General features: G+C 39.5%; 1 protein-coding gene across 4 annotated transcripts in view; it reads right to left on the bottom strand.

Moving 5' to 3' along the window:
- Positions 1–14202, bottom strand: part of LOC307016752 (nocturnin-like) — a 28998-nt gene that overhangs the window by 1441 nt on the left and 13355 nt on the right. Inside the window, exons 1-4 of one of the 4 annotated variants that reach the window (XM_079646050.1) lie at positions 8836–9199; positions 7205–7317; positions 5541–5703; positions 3127–3458 (exon numbers count right to left, since the gene is read on the bottom strand). In XM_079646050.1, the coding sequence (XP_079502176.1) occupies positions 3127–3458; positions 5541–5703; positions 7205–7317; positions 8836–8848 (621 nt within the window). In that variant the 5' untranslated portion in view covers positions 8849–9199. Of the gene's footprint in view, positions 1–3126; positions 3459–5540; positions 5710–7204; positions 7318–8835; positions 9200–14202 lie in introns of those variants that run through there. The other 3 variants (XM_079646049.1, XM_079646052.1, XM_079646051.1) reach the window with 3 other exon arrangements.

The following is a 14202-nucleotide window of genomic DNA, read 5'->3' as shown; positions in this document are numbered from 1 at the left end:
AAAATAAAATAAATGTATAAAAACTTATAAAACTATAAGTCACAAACAAATCATTTGTGTGATCATGTAAACTATAAGTCTTTTTTCTTAGTTTTAACATACTGTAGGTTTTTGTTTGCAGTTCTTGTGTCTTCTTTCTCAATGATCAGACTTTTGCTCTCGCTGCAGCTCTCTCAGTTGCGCTCCTTCACTTTTTGTTTCAGATTGTGGGGGGCATGAAGAAAGACCTGCACCAGCTTCATCCACGCTGGCGTTGCTGTTATCACAGTGTCATTTCATTTGACCAAATGTCTTTACATTGAGACTTCCTCTTCTGTTTCAAATTTCAATAAATGTAATTTGTATAATCACTCTTTTGTCTTTATTCTACATGAAAATGTTAGAGATTCCATTCAAATCTGTTGATTATTCATATCTTCCTCAGGCTAGGAATAGTATGTTGAATTTTGAATGCTAAATGTATATCATTTTCTCACAGGATATAGAATGAGACAACACTGAGACAACCATTGTGTCTGAATGCTTCAGCTCTTCAGACCAACATAGTGAGATGTGAGCATGTTCCTAATTGTGTTGGTATGCAGCCTAGGTCCGGTCTGTTTAATAAAGCAAATCTGCCACTTTTATATTGTAGAATTTGTTAAATTAAAGCAGTCTGCAATTGTTTGTCCTAAACATAAATATATGCTTTTGAAATGTAACATGTCTTTGAAAAAATAACAGTATACAGTTTATATTGTCTATCACCTTTAGCTTGAAAATACATAGATGTGTTTTTTTTATCTATAAAATAAATAGACAGACACTTTATCAATCCCAAATTTGGAAATTATTTAACAGCAGCAGTGTGTTCAGGTATTAAAATATTTAAAATTGGAACAAAGTATAAACAACTACACATCACAAGTCTAATGCACACCAATCCATAAGAGAAGTCTGATATGTTCATGAAAACTTCCCAGGAGACACCGACACTAACGTGGCCGAGTGGATCAAATCAAATCAAATCAGGTTTTATTTATAAAGCACATTTTAAAACGATTTTTGGTCGAGACCAAAGTGCTGTACATGCAAATAATAAATCATAATAACACATTACTACATTAGCAAAGAACAGAAGACAATAAATTCCCACAACAAATATAAAAATCCAACACAGGGAATTGTCCGTAGTCATACTCTGCTCGGACTAGAATGCCAGGGAGAAGAAGTGAGTCTTTAGTTTTGTTTTAAAAACCCTAGAGTCTGGGCCGACCTCATATGGAGGGGCAGAGTGTTCAAGAGCCTGGGACCAGCTGCTGCGAAGGCTCGGTGCCCTCGGGTTTTGAGCCTGGCGCTAATGGGGCACTACCAGCAGTAGCTGGTCAGCAGACCTTAAGGCTCTGGCTGGAGTGTAGCGCTGGAGGAGTTCAGCTATATAGGCAGAGCCAACCCATTTAGTGCTTTAAAAACAAATAAAAGGAGTTTAAAATCAATTCGGAACCGAATTGGAAGCCAGTGTAGTGAGGCCAGAATTGGGGTAATGTGGTCAAGCTTTTTGTTGCCAGTAAGAAGATGTGCAGCGGCATTCTGCACTAGCTGCAGGCGTCTAATTGAGGCCTGGTCCATACCCATAGTGGACTCCGGAGTTTGCTGCATGAGTTGGACTGTATGTTCTGTGGTGTAGTGGGCTGTCACTCAAAAACTGAGTAGCCAATGGGGACACACCCGTGAAAGTCCCGCCCACCTGGGAAGTTTGTGTCAAAATTGCAAATAAAAAATTAGGGAGCTCAACCGAAAAGTCTGATCATTGAGAAAGAAGAAACAATAACTGCAAACAAAAACCTATGTTAAAACAAGGAAAAAAGACTTAGTTTACATGATCACACAAATGATTTGTTTGCAACTTAGTTTTATTTTTGAAATGCATTTTATTTTGCTTGACTCAGTTTTTTTTTCTTTTAAACTCATAGTTTTGCTTTATTCTGAGAAAGTGTTGCTCTAGCTTTATGATACAAAACTAATCCCATAGTTTCTCTCCCTCCCCCCCCTGCCTGAAACGCCTCATTTGTAGTCCCTTTTTTATTTCTGTGACATCACTATGTAACACTCACTCTCTTGTTTGCTAGCGCTCCAACACATTGTAGTTGATAGGCTAAAGGGGCTGGACATCTCTGACCGATTCATCAATCACAACAGAGCCGGCCAGCTAACCAATCAGAGCAGACTGGGCTCTGGTTTCAGACAGAGGGTGAAAAGAGGAGCTGCAGCACAGGCAGTATGAGAGAAATTGCACATACAGTTTAAACTAAAATGCTTTTTATGAATTACTTTTTTTTATTTTCATGAAATACTATAATATGACTTTTAAAAGGCATACTTTAATATGAGTTTTGTATTTCCTATCATGGCATACTAGGACATTTTAATGACATCAATAGTGAGCAATAATATCACTTTTTTTATTGGCTATTTACATTATGAGATTTTTATGTCATGTTTACATATAATGGTAAACTTCACAATGTATTAAATTACATTTAAAGATTACATTTATATTAGTAAAGTAAATAAATTGCAGAAGATGAAACAAAACTCTTCAATGACATTTATTGAAACATAGTTCGATTCTTTTTGATGAATTTCAATTATATTACTTTTTGTAAGTTCATTATATAAACCTTTTAGTGCCTCTATGCCTTTTAGGACATTTGTTTGACATGCACTTTTCTATATCCCATACTAAACCATAACATTTTTGAGACAAAAATATTCTGCAGTATATACAAATAAAATGTAAGAATAAATATACATACAGAAATCTCAAAGGACTATGACTGGATGTAAAACCAGCCAACCACGCACTGACGAGAAGCTTAAATAATAAATAATTGTATTTGTATTGAGTGTGCGGGGGTTTGAATATTCTATATTAAACAAAGGAATCTCCCCCCCCCCAAAAAATACATAAAAAAACCTTTAAAGAATAAAATATATTTAAATTAAAGAAAAACATTGAAAGAGATAAAAAACAATAATATTGCATCCCCACTTGCAAAACAAACAAACTAACAACACAAAGAGCTGGGTACAAATTGTGTATTTTCGTGTTTTATGTTTCCAAGTGTGGCTTTAAATTCCACCCACCTGATTGGTTGGAATCCTCATGGCGGAGAGCTGGAGGTTGACGCTGTCCAGGAACTCAAAACGCGACTCGTCGTAGAACAGCGCGCAGCCGTCGGGGCCGTTGTTGCCTTCCACATCCAGGCAGGGGGACCAGGGCTTGGGGCAGAAGTTGCTGCTGTAGCCCAGGCCTGCGAGGACCGGCTGGAGGGTGTCGTAGTAGTGGTCCACTTCCTGCAGACACAGTATGTGAGGGCGGTAGGTGAGGATCTCCTCTAAGATGAGGTACTTCCTGCGAGACCAGCTGAGGGCCTCCGGGGGACACTGGATGAAGCTGTCAAGCCCCTCGCCAAGAGCTGCCAGACGGGGGGAGGGAAGAGTATTAGGGTGGAGATAACCTGGAGGAGCTGAACAACAGTTAGCCAGAAAGGGGCCAAATGCCAAAACCGATCCCTACACACCAGAGAATACGCCGCCTGTAGTCACACTCAGCTGAATGAGGCTCCGTTAAGGTGGAGGGTGGAAATACAGCGGGGCGCTTAGAGAAAAACTCCCCTCTCTCAGGCAGGAAAAGTTACTGACTTTTCTTAAAGTTGTTGCAAATGAGCAAACATTTGATATAATAATTATAATAAAGTGCTACAAATAGTGGCCAATCACAACAGAGCCGACCAGCTAACCCAGGGGTTCCCAACCTTTTTTCCCAAGAGATCCACCAAATGACTGCTGTTGGAAGTTGCGCCGCGGGGGGTTGGGGGGGGGGGGGGGGGGGGTTGGGGGGGTTGAGCAACAGCGGTAATTCAAGTTTCAAAAATGCTACAACTACTGTCACAAACTGGATGAATGTGAAGTATTTTGTTAAAGGAGGATGAAAGTGTAAATAAGGAGCATTATTGGAGTGACTTTGATGGTTATTGGACTCAGAATTCATTTATTTGGATTCCCGCTGTATGAAGAAATTAAAGGAAGGAAACAATTCACAAAGGGATTAAAGTGTTTAAAACACATGCTCAAAGTAAGCCGGATTTTGCTGATGTGTTTATGTGGATTCAAAAGTCGTAAATAATCTACAAAATGGAGGATACCGATCTGATCGGAGCAACTGACAAATAATGTCAGTTTCAACTGAAACCGGAATGGACAATGACTATGTTTTAAAAATGCGCTTATCCAGACAAGCCTGGTTTGGACACTTTACGGGCAGTAGAAACATTTCTATTAAAGAAAGAATTATACATTGCTGTCTTTTTATGCCTTTATTACTAACTTGAATTTTTATTAAAATTAATTAGCCAATTTTTAAAAATATTTTATTGTAATGTAGAGACAAGGCTTTTAGTGACAATCATGTATTAACTTACAATTATATGTAAAAAAAAAAAAGTAAAAAAGAAAAAAAGGCTAAATATGATATTTGGCCTCAAATCATCTGAGGCCTGGCGCCCCCCTGCAATCTTTGGCGCCCCCAGGTTGGGAACCACTGAGCTAACCAATCAAAGCAGACTGGGCTCTGGTTTCAGACAGAGGGTGCAAAGAGGTACTGCAGCACAGGGCAGCACATGAGAAAAATAAAGAGTGTTTTGAACATTAAAGAATGGAGACATGTCCCAGGAGATGAACACAATACAGATATGAACCTGCAAATGAGCACAATGTGTTTCTACCATAAAAGGATGTTTTGTTAAGTCTGTAGAATATGATTAGTAGGTCTCAGTATTGTGCCTCATGCTATTTGAATATTACACAAGTCCATATAGCGATTTTGATAAGAATAACATTAATTGTGCAGCTCTAACCCCAGTTCAGAATTGATCCAGAGTTTTTAATCCTGCAACAAGTTTTTTTATCCATGGATTACTTTTTGAATATTCATTTTTTATATTTGCGGAGAGCACTAAACTTTCAATTACTGATGGCTAAACTGTCCCCAGTAAAGAAAAAAAAGAAAACAAGAAAAGGGAAATCAGCAGAAGAAGGCAAACAGGAAGTAAACAGGAAGTAAACAGAGAAATGGTTTGGGCTCTAGCAGTGTTTAAGGTCTGGTTAATGGTAAGGAAATGTCACAGACTTGGACAATTACAGAAAACCTCGAAAAGTGCTGCCTTCATTTTACGTTGTTGTCGCACCAGTTCTAGCTGTTGGTACGCAGTGCAACGGATAATTTTAAACAACTTTCATTTAAATCAATATTTTGGATCAAGTTGTTGTTTTATTTAGTATGTCATTGGTAATAAGCAGGAAAAAGAACACCTTTGCCCTCTGGTGTTCGCTTTTCATCAATGAGCGCCTCAATGCCCATTATCCCTTATATAACTAACAATTTCAGTAAACACAAATCAATTCCATGACCGTGGGAACTGTATGAAGCTGGATTTTGTCTGTAGATAAATCTGAGCCTAAACTCCAGTGTGTGTATTATTCAGGCTGAAGCAGTGTACCTTGGGCCAGTATGTTCCACTGCATCACCCTGATGGAGTTGCTGGGGGCGCCGCTTCCATCCTGCATCCTGCGAGTGAACTTCCTGTGGAAGCGAGGCGCTCGGCCCCTGAGGGCCTCCTCACACTGTCTGAGCAGCTCTGCGGGACACACAGGGGCCCCCTTCTGCTCCTGCAACACACACACACACACACACACACACACACACACACACACACACACACACACACACACACACACACACACACACACACACACACACACACACACACACACACACACACACACACACACACACACACACACACACACACACACACACACACACACACACACACACACACACACACACACACACACACACACACACACACACACACACACACACACACACACACATCACTGCTGTGACACCATTCTTTTTTTACCAGCTTTTTATAAATGTTTCCAGCCATCCATATAAGATGAAACAAACATACAGAACATTTAAATATACAAAGAACCTTACAAGCTAATAAACTAAAACAATCAGGACAATTAATATATGAAAATAATATACTACACACTACAGTGTATTGTACTTTAAAGTGGAGGGCGGGTTGTGCACAAATGTGTATTTAGAGAGCTGACCATGAGCATTGCTCACAGAATAAGATAAAAAATACATGTTCTTTTCCCTAATCATCTTTCCACAGAACAAGGCAAACGTATGTCTACGTAATATTTGACATGAAGTATAGAACCAGCTCTTTTAATAGGCTGTAATGTTTCTCCTCTAGAATTGTTTACAGATTGACAGTTTTTAAACTAATACACTGTGAAAGGAAGATAATAATGCATTGACTATGGAAGAGAATCAGGGCAACATGTGACTCTTTTCTTGAGATCTCACCAAAAGTGATGATTTTTCTTTGTTCTGAGATTAAAGTCACAATCCTCAGGATTCTAACCTCTTGACAATATTCTCCTTATCTCCAGTTATTATGTTCCAAATATCTGGAACAAACTCCCAGAATCCTGTTTTAAAACCCAGGCTGAAGGCTTTGCTTTTTGCTTTTAAATTAGACTGCACTGTAACTTTTACTCATGTATTGTATAACTATGTTATCTATTTTATCTTGTTTTATGTTTGTTCTATTCTCTTTATTCTTAATGTTTTTGTAAACTTTTTTAATTGCCTTGGGTTGAAAGGTGCTATTTAAATAAGCTTGCCTTATCTGACTTCTCCCTCCGTATCCGACCTCCTTCTCCGTAACTGATTTGTTTCTCTGTGTCTGAATATTTTCTCTGTATCCGACTTGTTTCTGCGTATCTGACCTCTTTCTCTGTATCTGAAATTGTGACTTTTTTTCTCTATATCTGACTTTTTTCAGAATTCTGACTTTAATCTCAGAACAAAATAAAAAAAATGAACTCATGATCAGATCTCAAAGAAATATTTCACATGTGGCCCTTATCCTCTACCTTTATCAACAAATACTATGTATGCAAAAAGTTAAATGTCATGAATCATCATTTAGCAGAACAATGTTTTGGAGGCACATTATCTGTGCCCCATTATGTCAGTTACTATGTCAATAACTTGCCTACAAAACTGCTGACAGCATTTACTGACTCACTTTTTGTTTATATTTGCACAGTGAGCAGAGGAGGAGGAGCCACTGACCTGACAGAATGCTGGATCCAGGTTTGTGACTGCAGGCGGGGGGAAAGCAGAGCTGCTGAGGGGTTGAGTCAGGGCACTGTACAGCCTGGTGGCACCCCCACCCATCGGACACACTGAGAGGAAGAACAAGATGGTGAGGTGTGTGAGGAGGATGGAGACAAACATTCAGCATTTTGTAACTTTAATGACACATTGGTGGATCGTCAAAAATGTTAACACCTCCAGTCTATTCAACCAAGTAGTTTTGTGTTCATGCGCTCAAACCGAAATAACTTCCTTGTTACTCAAAGTAACATTTAAAATAACATTATTCATTTACACAGGATCTCCCGTACAGACAGCCATATGTACTAACACTAGAACTCAAGGTTAGAGAAACGCCCTCTGGTGCCAACTTTGGGATTTTAGCCTTTGCAGACCATTTACATGCACAAAAACCTTTATAACACATTACAAGGAATATTAATACTATGTTGTATAATGTTGATAACAATGCTTTTCAACACTGATACCATACAGTTTGTAAACCAGGCAGCAAATGAGAACAGCACTTTAAGGAGGCAACTTTCAATTTGAAATTGTAGGTTTACAGATTGGAAGTTTGCCGAGGTCACACCCTTATAGTATCCATGCCGCACACACACGCACACACACACACCATGTTTTTGTAGTTAATGCTTCCATGACTACTAAACACAGCAGCTGTTTGTTTGTAAGGACTTTGAACTAAAGTAGGTCAAAGCAAAGTGGGTCAAATTGGCTGGTCGTTTGCCAAAAGGCATCAAACATGTTCCACTTCAAAATGTAGCAGACAAATAAACAACAATACAAATACCTCAGCTGAACTTAGACTCAATGTTATCAACAGAATTGCGACTCTTATATTGATGATAAAGTAAGGGCCAAAGATTATTACTGTATTACATTTGAGCCATAATCTGCTTTTCATAATACACCACTGTATATATTGTAATATACACAAAGCATAATGTACTACTTCATACTTCTTATGTTCAAATACATATTTATATATATAGAGCACTGGGAAAGGCGCTATGTAAATATTATTTATTATTATTGTTTTTTTAAATATTTGTATTGCCCAATTTTACTTCTAATGTTCATTTTAATATTTATATTCTATTATAGATTTTACTTATTTTAAATTAAAATGGAGCAACTGCCAACTGTGGGAAAGTACTCTAAATCTGATTTCTAAAAGCAGACGTATTTATTTTATCAATACAATTCCAGAGAAGTGGAAGCGTTTCTATAATGGAAAGCCGCAAATATGGCTTTTTAAAACTGAGAAAACCAAACTGCCAACTCCTCTACGCCACAACTATTGGACTACAGAAGGTCACATCCTGTTCAACCACTGATGTTCAGGATCAATCCAGTTGTGTGCGATTGAGCCAAACAACCTCTGTGACAAGATCCAGCTTCCAATTCTTCCCAAATGTACGTCATAAATCTTTCTGTTAATCATTATATGGGTCTATGTTTATCCATATACACCAGGCAGACCCGGGAATTAAATAAAGTAACAGCACCACCATAAGTCAGAAACACAGTACAGTTGATATGATGCATCCAAATAATCAGTAAAAGAAAGAATAGCTGCCTCTTACCAATAGTGTCCATTATGTCCACGGCTATGTCCACTCTGAACAGAGTTTGTTTTGAATGCCTCCTTTTAAACACCGGTAATACCCTTTTTAAAGACAAGGTTTGTTTACTGGTTTAGGTTTCCTGCCTGAGCTGAAAAGGTTTTCTCTGAAACTGAAGACAGATGTGTATTTGTTTAAAAGAATGCCCTTTCACGGTTCACTGCTGCCTATAAAGCCTCGGGGAGGACAGGGGAGAGAAAGAGAGAGACTAGGAAGTACGTCACCACGCCATATGGAGCAATTCACGTCATGTGCTAGTGAGGGAGAGAGGGATTCACTGCACAATCCAAACGGCAGCTCTCTCACACACACACAAGCTTGAGTGTGTGCAGAGTTGTTACGGATACACACATATTGGGTCGTCTCACCTTTGCCCAAACAACAAGCAAAAGCATAAAGTAACATGGAGTCATGCCCTCACAAACACACACATTGCAACAATGATTGAATGACTAAACCAATCATGAGTGTGTGTGTGTGTGTGTGTGTGTGTGTGTGTGTGTGTGCGTGATTGTGTGTGGTTTGTAACAATGACTTCCTTGTCACGACACTGAGGTCACTTTGATCGCAGTTTACAGTAACTTGTGTTACATCAGAGTGTAATGTTCTTTTCCATGTGCATTTGACTTATTAGTTATACTATTTTGGTTCTCGGATCAAAATTTATTGAGCTATTTCAAAACTGTGGTTCAAGGCTCCCCCTCCCGGGTTACTGATTAAAACAGTGTTTTAAGTTTTTTAAACTAAAACATTTAATTTGAAATCAATAGGAGAAACTCCGTCTAGAGGGAACTTTGGGATTTTAGCCTTTGAAGACCATTTACAAAAATACAGGGAAGGGAATACTCCAAAAAACACAACAGGGCCTCTTTCATTGAATTGTCTTTTTGTTAAATTGGGTAATTAACACAAAAAACAAAGATGGGGAATAACCCTTTGTGTATGACATTTGTAATTTTCACATTTTAAGAACCACGTAAAGCCTCCAGCTGTTCCTCTTGTTTAATACCACACATTGCTCTTGTGTGTCCTTGCTGATCAAAATAATGTTTGTCAAGCAGAAACAAAGCCCCTATATTCCTCTCTATCCGGATCTCTTAAACCAACAGAATGGAGTCAGGGAGCGTTCCACCGTGTTGCTCGGACGTCAGCGTATCAGCTCACAGACCAGCGCACATTACAGAGATCGAAAAGCTCTGCTGACCTGTGATGGTGACTCATGTCTGAACACGCAGGTCTGCATAGTCTCCAAACATTAACAACGAGTCACAACCCGCCCGCGTTAGACGGACACACAGGATTGTTACAGAATAGATGTTTTTTTAAAGAAGTTGAAGATAAAACACCTTTCAAAAGCGCCTGATTTACAAACAGGGTGAATGTGCATTCATTGATATAGTGTGTGTGCTACTGTGAGGGCAGCGTGACTCATATCCCATAGACAATATATTGTGGCTCCAGGCAGAATAATTAACTGTAGTGGTGTGTGAGCGTGTATACGTGAGTGTGTGTGTGTGTGTGTGTGTGTTAAGATATCCTTTAGTGGCATATCGACATTTCCACATTAAAGGGCAGCTGCCACATGATATTCAAATGTGGGTTTTTGTGCGCATGCGAGTGTGTGTGATGTTCTCCCCATAGGTGAAACTATTTACAAGTGATGTGTGTGCATTTGTTATCAAATAATACTACCGTATTTAAAAAAAGATACTTACTTTTTCCCCATTTGAAAAATACATTAATGAAGGGCCATGTGCACACACAGAAATTGAAAAGAGAATTAATTTGAGAGTTCTAAGCAAAATAAGTAATTCTAACTAACCAATATCTTCCATTTGGACTCCTTTTATAAACTTGGTCCCAGCAATGTTTTCCTTCATCTTTCAGTCTAAAGGCCTATGATGACTACTGCTTGTTTTGTTTTCTCCTTTATACTTCCTGGTAACGAAGATTCTCACTATATCACATGAGTGCATGCTCCGAGTGTTAATAAAGGTGTTTGTGCTTGTTTGTGTGTCTTATGATGACTATGACTGATCTATTAAACTTGTTCAACAGATGGGTGTTTATGGGATGCTTAGTGGAATTGTAATATAATACTGAACTTTGTCTCATTTTTTTTATTTGATAAATACAAATAATTTCTATTATGATGGCGTAACTATTTTCTAATAATCCTACCAAGTGAAGGCCAGAATGCATTTTTCCCTCAAGTTGAAAATTAAACATTGTATCTTTTTCCTTTTTATGTGTAAATAAAGAAACTACATTCACACCAGCCTTATATAGTCCGGTTGAATCGAACCCTGGTGCGTTTAGCCACTTGGTGCGGCTCGTTTGGGTTGGTGTTAATGCAGTCCGAGACCTCTGAAGTGAACTAAACAAACGGACTCCTAAAAGAGGTGGTCTCGGAGCGCTGCTTATGAATTGTCCGACCCGCCCACTTCGGTACCGGCCCACCGGGAAAACTCCCGGTATTCCCGATGGCCAGTCCGCCATAGGCGGCGCTGGGGGGTGCTGAAGCTCCCCCTAGGATATCCATAGCACCCCCCAAGCACCGCCAATAAATGTATGTGTCTTTTTTTATTTTTACGTGTGAAATTCATAGTTTGAAAAATGATTGATTCGAAAAAGATATGCCACAGAACAAGTACTTCTGGGTCTCTGTGCTTCATTCAAGCTCAGCTCTGTGTGTGTGTGTGGCAGGCACACATTTAGTGTGATTAAGCAAGAGAGAGAGAGAGAGAGAGAGAGAGAGAGAGAGAGAGAGAGAGAGAGAGAGAGCTCACGGTGCCAGGGACCGTGTTGTTAGCATCTGTTTAGCTAGCTGCACTAACGGACATAAGGAGCTGTTTGTTCCACAACAAGCTGGAGGAGAGTCCTCTCCTGTCAGACTGAGAGACTCAGGTGAGCTAAAGGACTCTCTGAGTGTTTAGATAGTTAACTTTAGTCTAAGTTATCTCAGTGGGTCTCAAACGGTTTGGTCAAGATTTATGTAAACAATTATTTCCGAGGCACACCTTTATATGATCATTATAGTTATAAAACAATAAGGGAATAAATGAAAAACAGTTATGAAATACTATATGACAGTAAAACAAGAATACAGTTTAAAAGGAGAGTGATTTGTAAAATATCCATAAAGAAAAATAAATCTGCTTACAGTTTTGTTTCAAATGGGTGTTGAGAGATGTATCCATAGATCTCTTAGGTGCCGCTCACACGGGAACGTTTGCGTTTATGCACAGTATGCGTTCAAAAAAGTTTTCCGTTCACACATATTCGTTTCATTTGACGTGTCTGTTCACACGAGAACGCTGGAAACGTTGTAGTACATATGCCGGGACTGTAAGTGGCACTGTACTTCCACACGAGACCGCTCGAATGCGCTGGACACGCTGTAGTACATATGCCGGGCCTGTAACTGGCGCTGTAACTTCCGCCACAAAATACACCAAAAGCAGCGAAGAAGACCCCGGAGCATGGTTGCCATGGTTGCCCTTCTGTTTATGCCCCGCAATGGATTTAGCAACATGTAGCAGTTCATGTAATTCTCCATGTCCACTTGTTGCTGATGGTTGTGGTAGAGGAGCTGTAGATTTTGCACTAACATCAGTAGCATGCATGGTCGAGCTGTAGATGTTTTACTAACATCTGTAGCACGGTCAGTAGCAGTAGCACTAGCAGTAGCTACTGACCATGCTACAGAAGTGAGCAGCAGAGGTGGGGAGAGGCGGGGAGAGGCGGGGCTATGGCTTCATCTATCGGGAAATGATCGTATAGAGGCGATTACACGGAGCCGTTTGACCCCCCAGAGCGTTTCGTTTGCAAATCTATCCACCTTGGGACCCGTTATCGTTTGTGGGGTCCGTTTCTATCGTTTTGTTACGGCCTCGTGTAAATGAAAGGGCTATACGCAAGAGAAACTATGCGGATCCAGCCCGTTTTGTTCTCTTGTAAACGGCACCTTAATGTTGCTCTCAAAGTGCACCAGATTGATGCTTTTAACTTCAACATTTAAAACAACAAAAAAACTTCTCGGGGGAGCATGCCCCCGGCCCCCCCTAGAGGATGTTAGGTCCACCCCCCACTTGTAAACATAGCACTTTACCCCTGCTTACACCTATATGCCATGAGCTTGTTATCGAGCCTTCATTGTAACAAGTATAGCCTACTGTGTATTTGCGTGGGGAGTGTTGCAGTAGAAAATTCAACTGTAGCGCTGGTAAATTAATGGGAAACCCTAAATGTTTGAGCACCCTCTATGAAACGTCAAGCTACCCCACAGCACCCCCACTGGCGGAAGCTCCGGTAGAAATTGTCGGGATTTGCGTTTTTACCCCCTGAATGTCTGACCAATGGTTGAACAGCATTTCCGTGCACATGACTTGTGTTTAAAGTTTACAGTCCGTTTGAGTTTTGCCCGTGTGAAGGTTGCCAAACCTTCTGAAAAATGTAACAATCTCTCGTCTGGTGCGCACCTGAAAACTGACTATTAGGTGTGAATGCGACCTAATAAACAATACTTTTAGTGATGCATCCTAAGGAGTATATGTGTACCAAATGTCATGGAAATCCATCAAATAGTTGACATATTTCAATCTGAGCCAAAGTTTTGGACTGGCTCACTGAAAAACAATGATGTTATCTATATGGCTAAACCTTTTTATTTTTTTGTATGACATATTTACATTGAAAGTCAAGACTGCATCCTTGGAAGACCCCTTACATGCGCAACAACCTATATTACACACTACAGGAAAGGGAAAACCCCAAAAAGCAAAATAGGGCTCCTTAAAAACAAGTTCACCGAAAATGCGCCTTCGATTTCAATATTTTCTTAAAATGTAGACTTACAGACGTGCATATGCATGTTTGAGAATATGCGTGATATATATTTCAGACCCTTAAATCTTCATCATGTATGTAATCTAGATCAGTGGTTCTCAACTGGTCAGGCCTCGGGACCAGTGGTTGCGTTAGACTTTTTCGTTGTCCGTCATTGTGACGGACAGGATCGTAGAATTTCCGTCATAATCCATTATTACACGTCATTTTATTTTTCATGTTTTAATGATAAGATGAGACATATTTATTATTTATGTTTGGGTACTGAGCAGCAAATGTGGGCATGGAGAAAAAAAAAATGAACAGAGACACCAACCGTGTGGTCGCTTTTCATGTCAACACGAACATGAATGATTTATTTTTTTCTGCTAAAAACACCGCGAACATTGTGCCTAAACAGACAAATATGAACAATGTCATCGTTTTAAATGAGACAATTACAATCAAAAATATGAACAAAATATTTACAAGAACAACTCA

This window comes from Notothenia rossii (genome assembly GCF_949606895.1).
Source record: "Notothenia rossii genome assembly, chromosome: 1".
Taxonomy (NCBI): Eukaryota; Metazoa; Chordata; class Actinopteri; order Perciformes; family Nototheniidae; genus Notothenia; species Notothenia rossii.
This window is presented reverse-complemented; position numbering and strand designations above follow the sequence as displayed.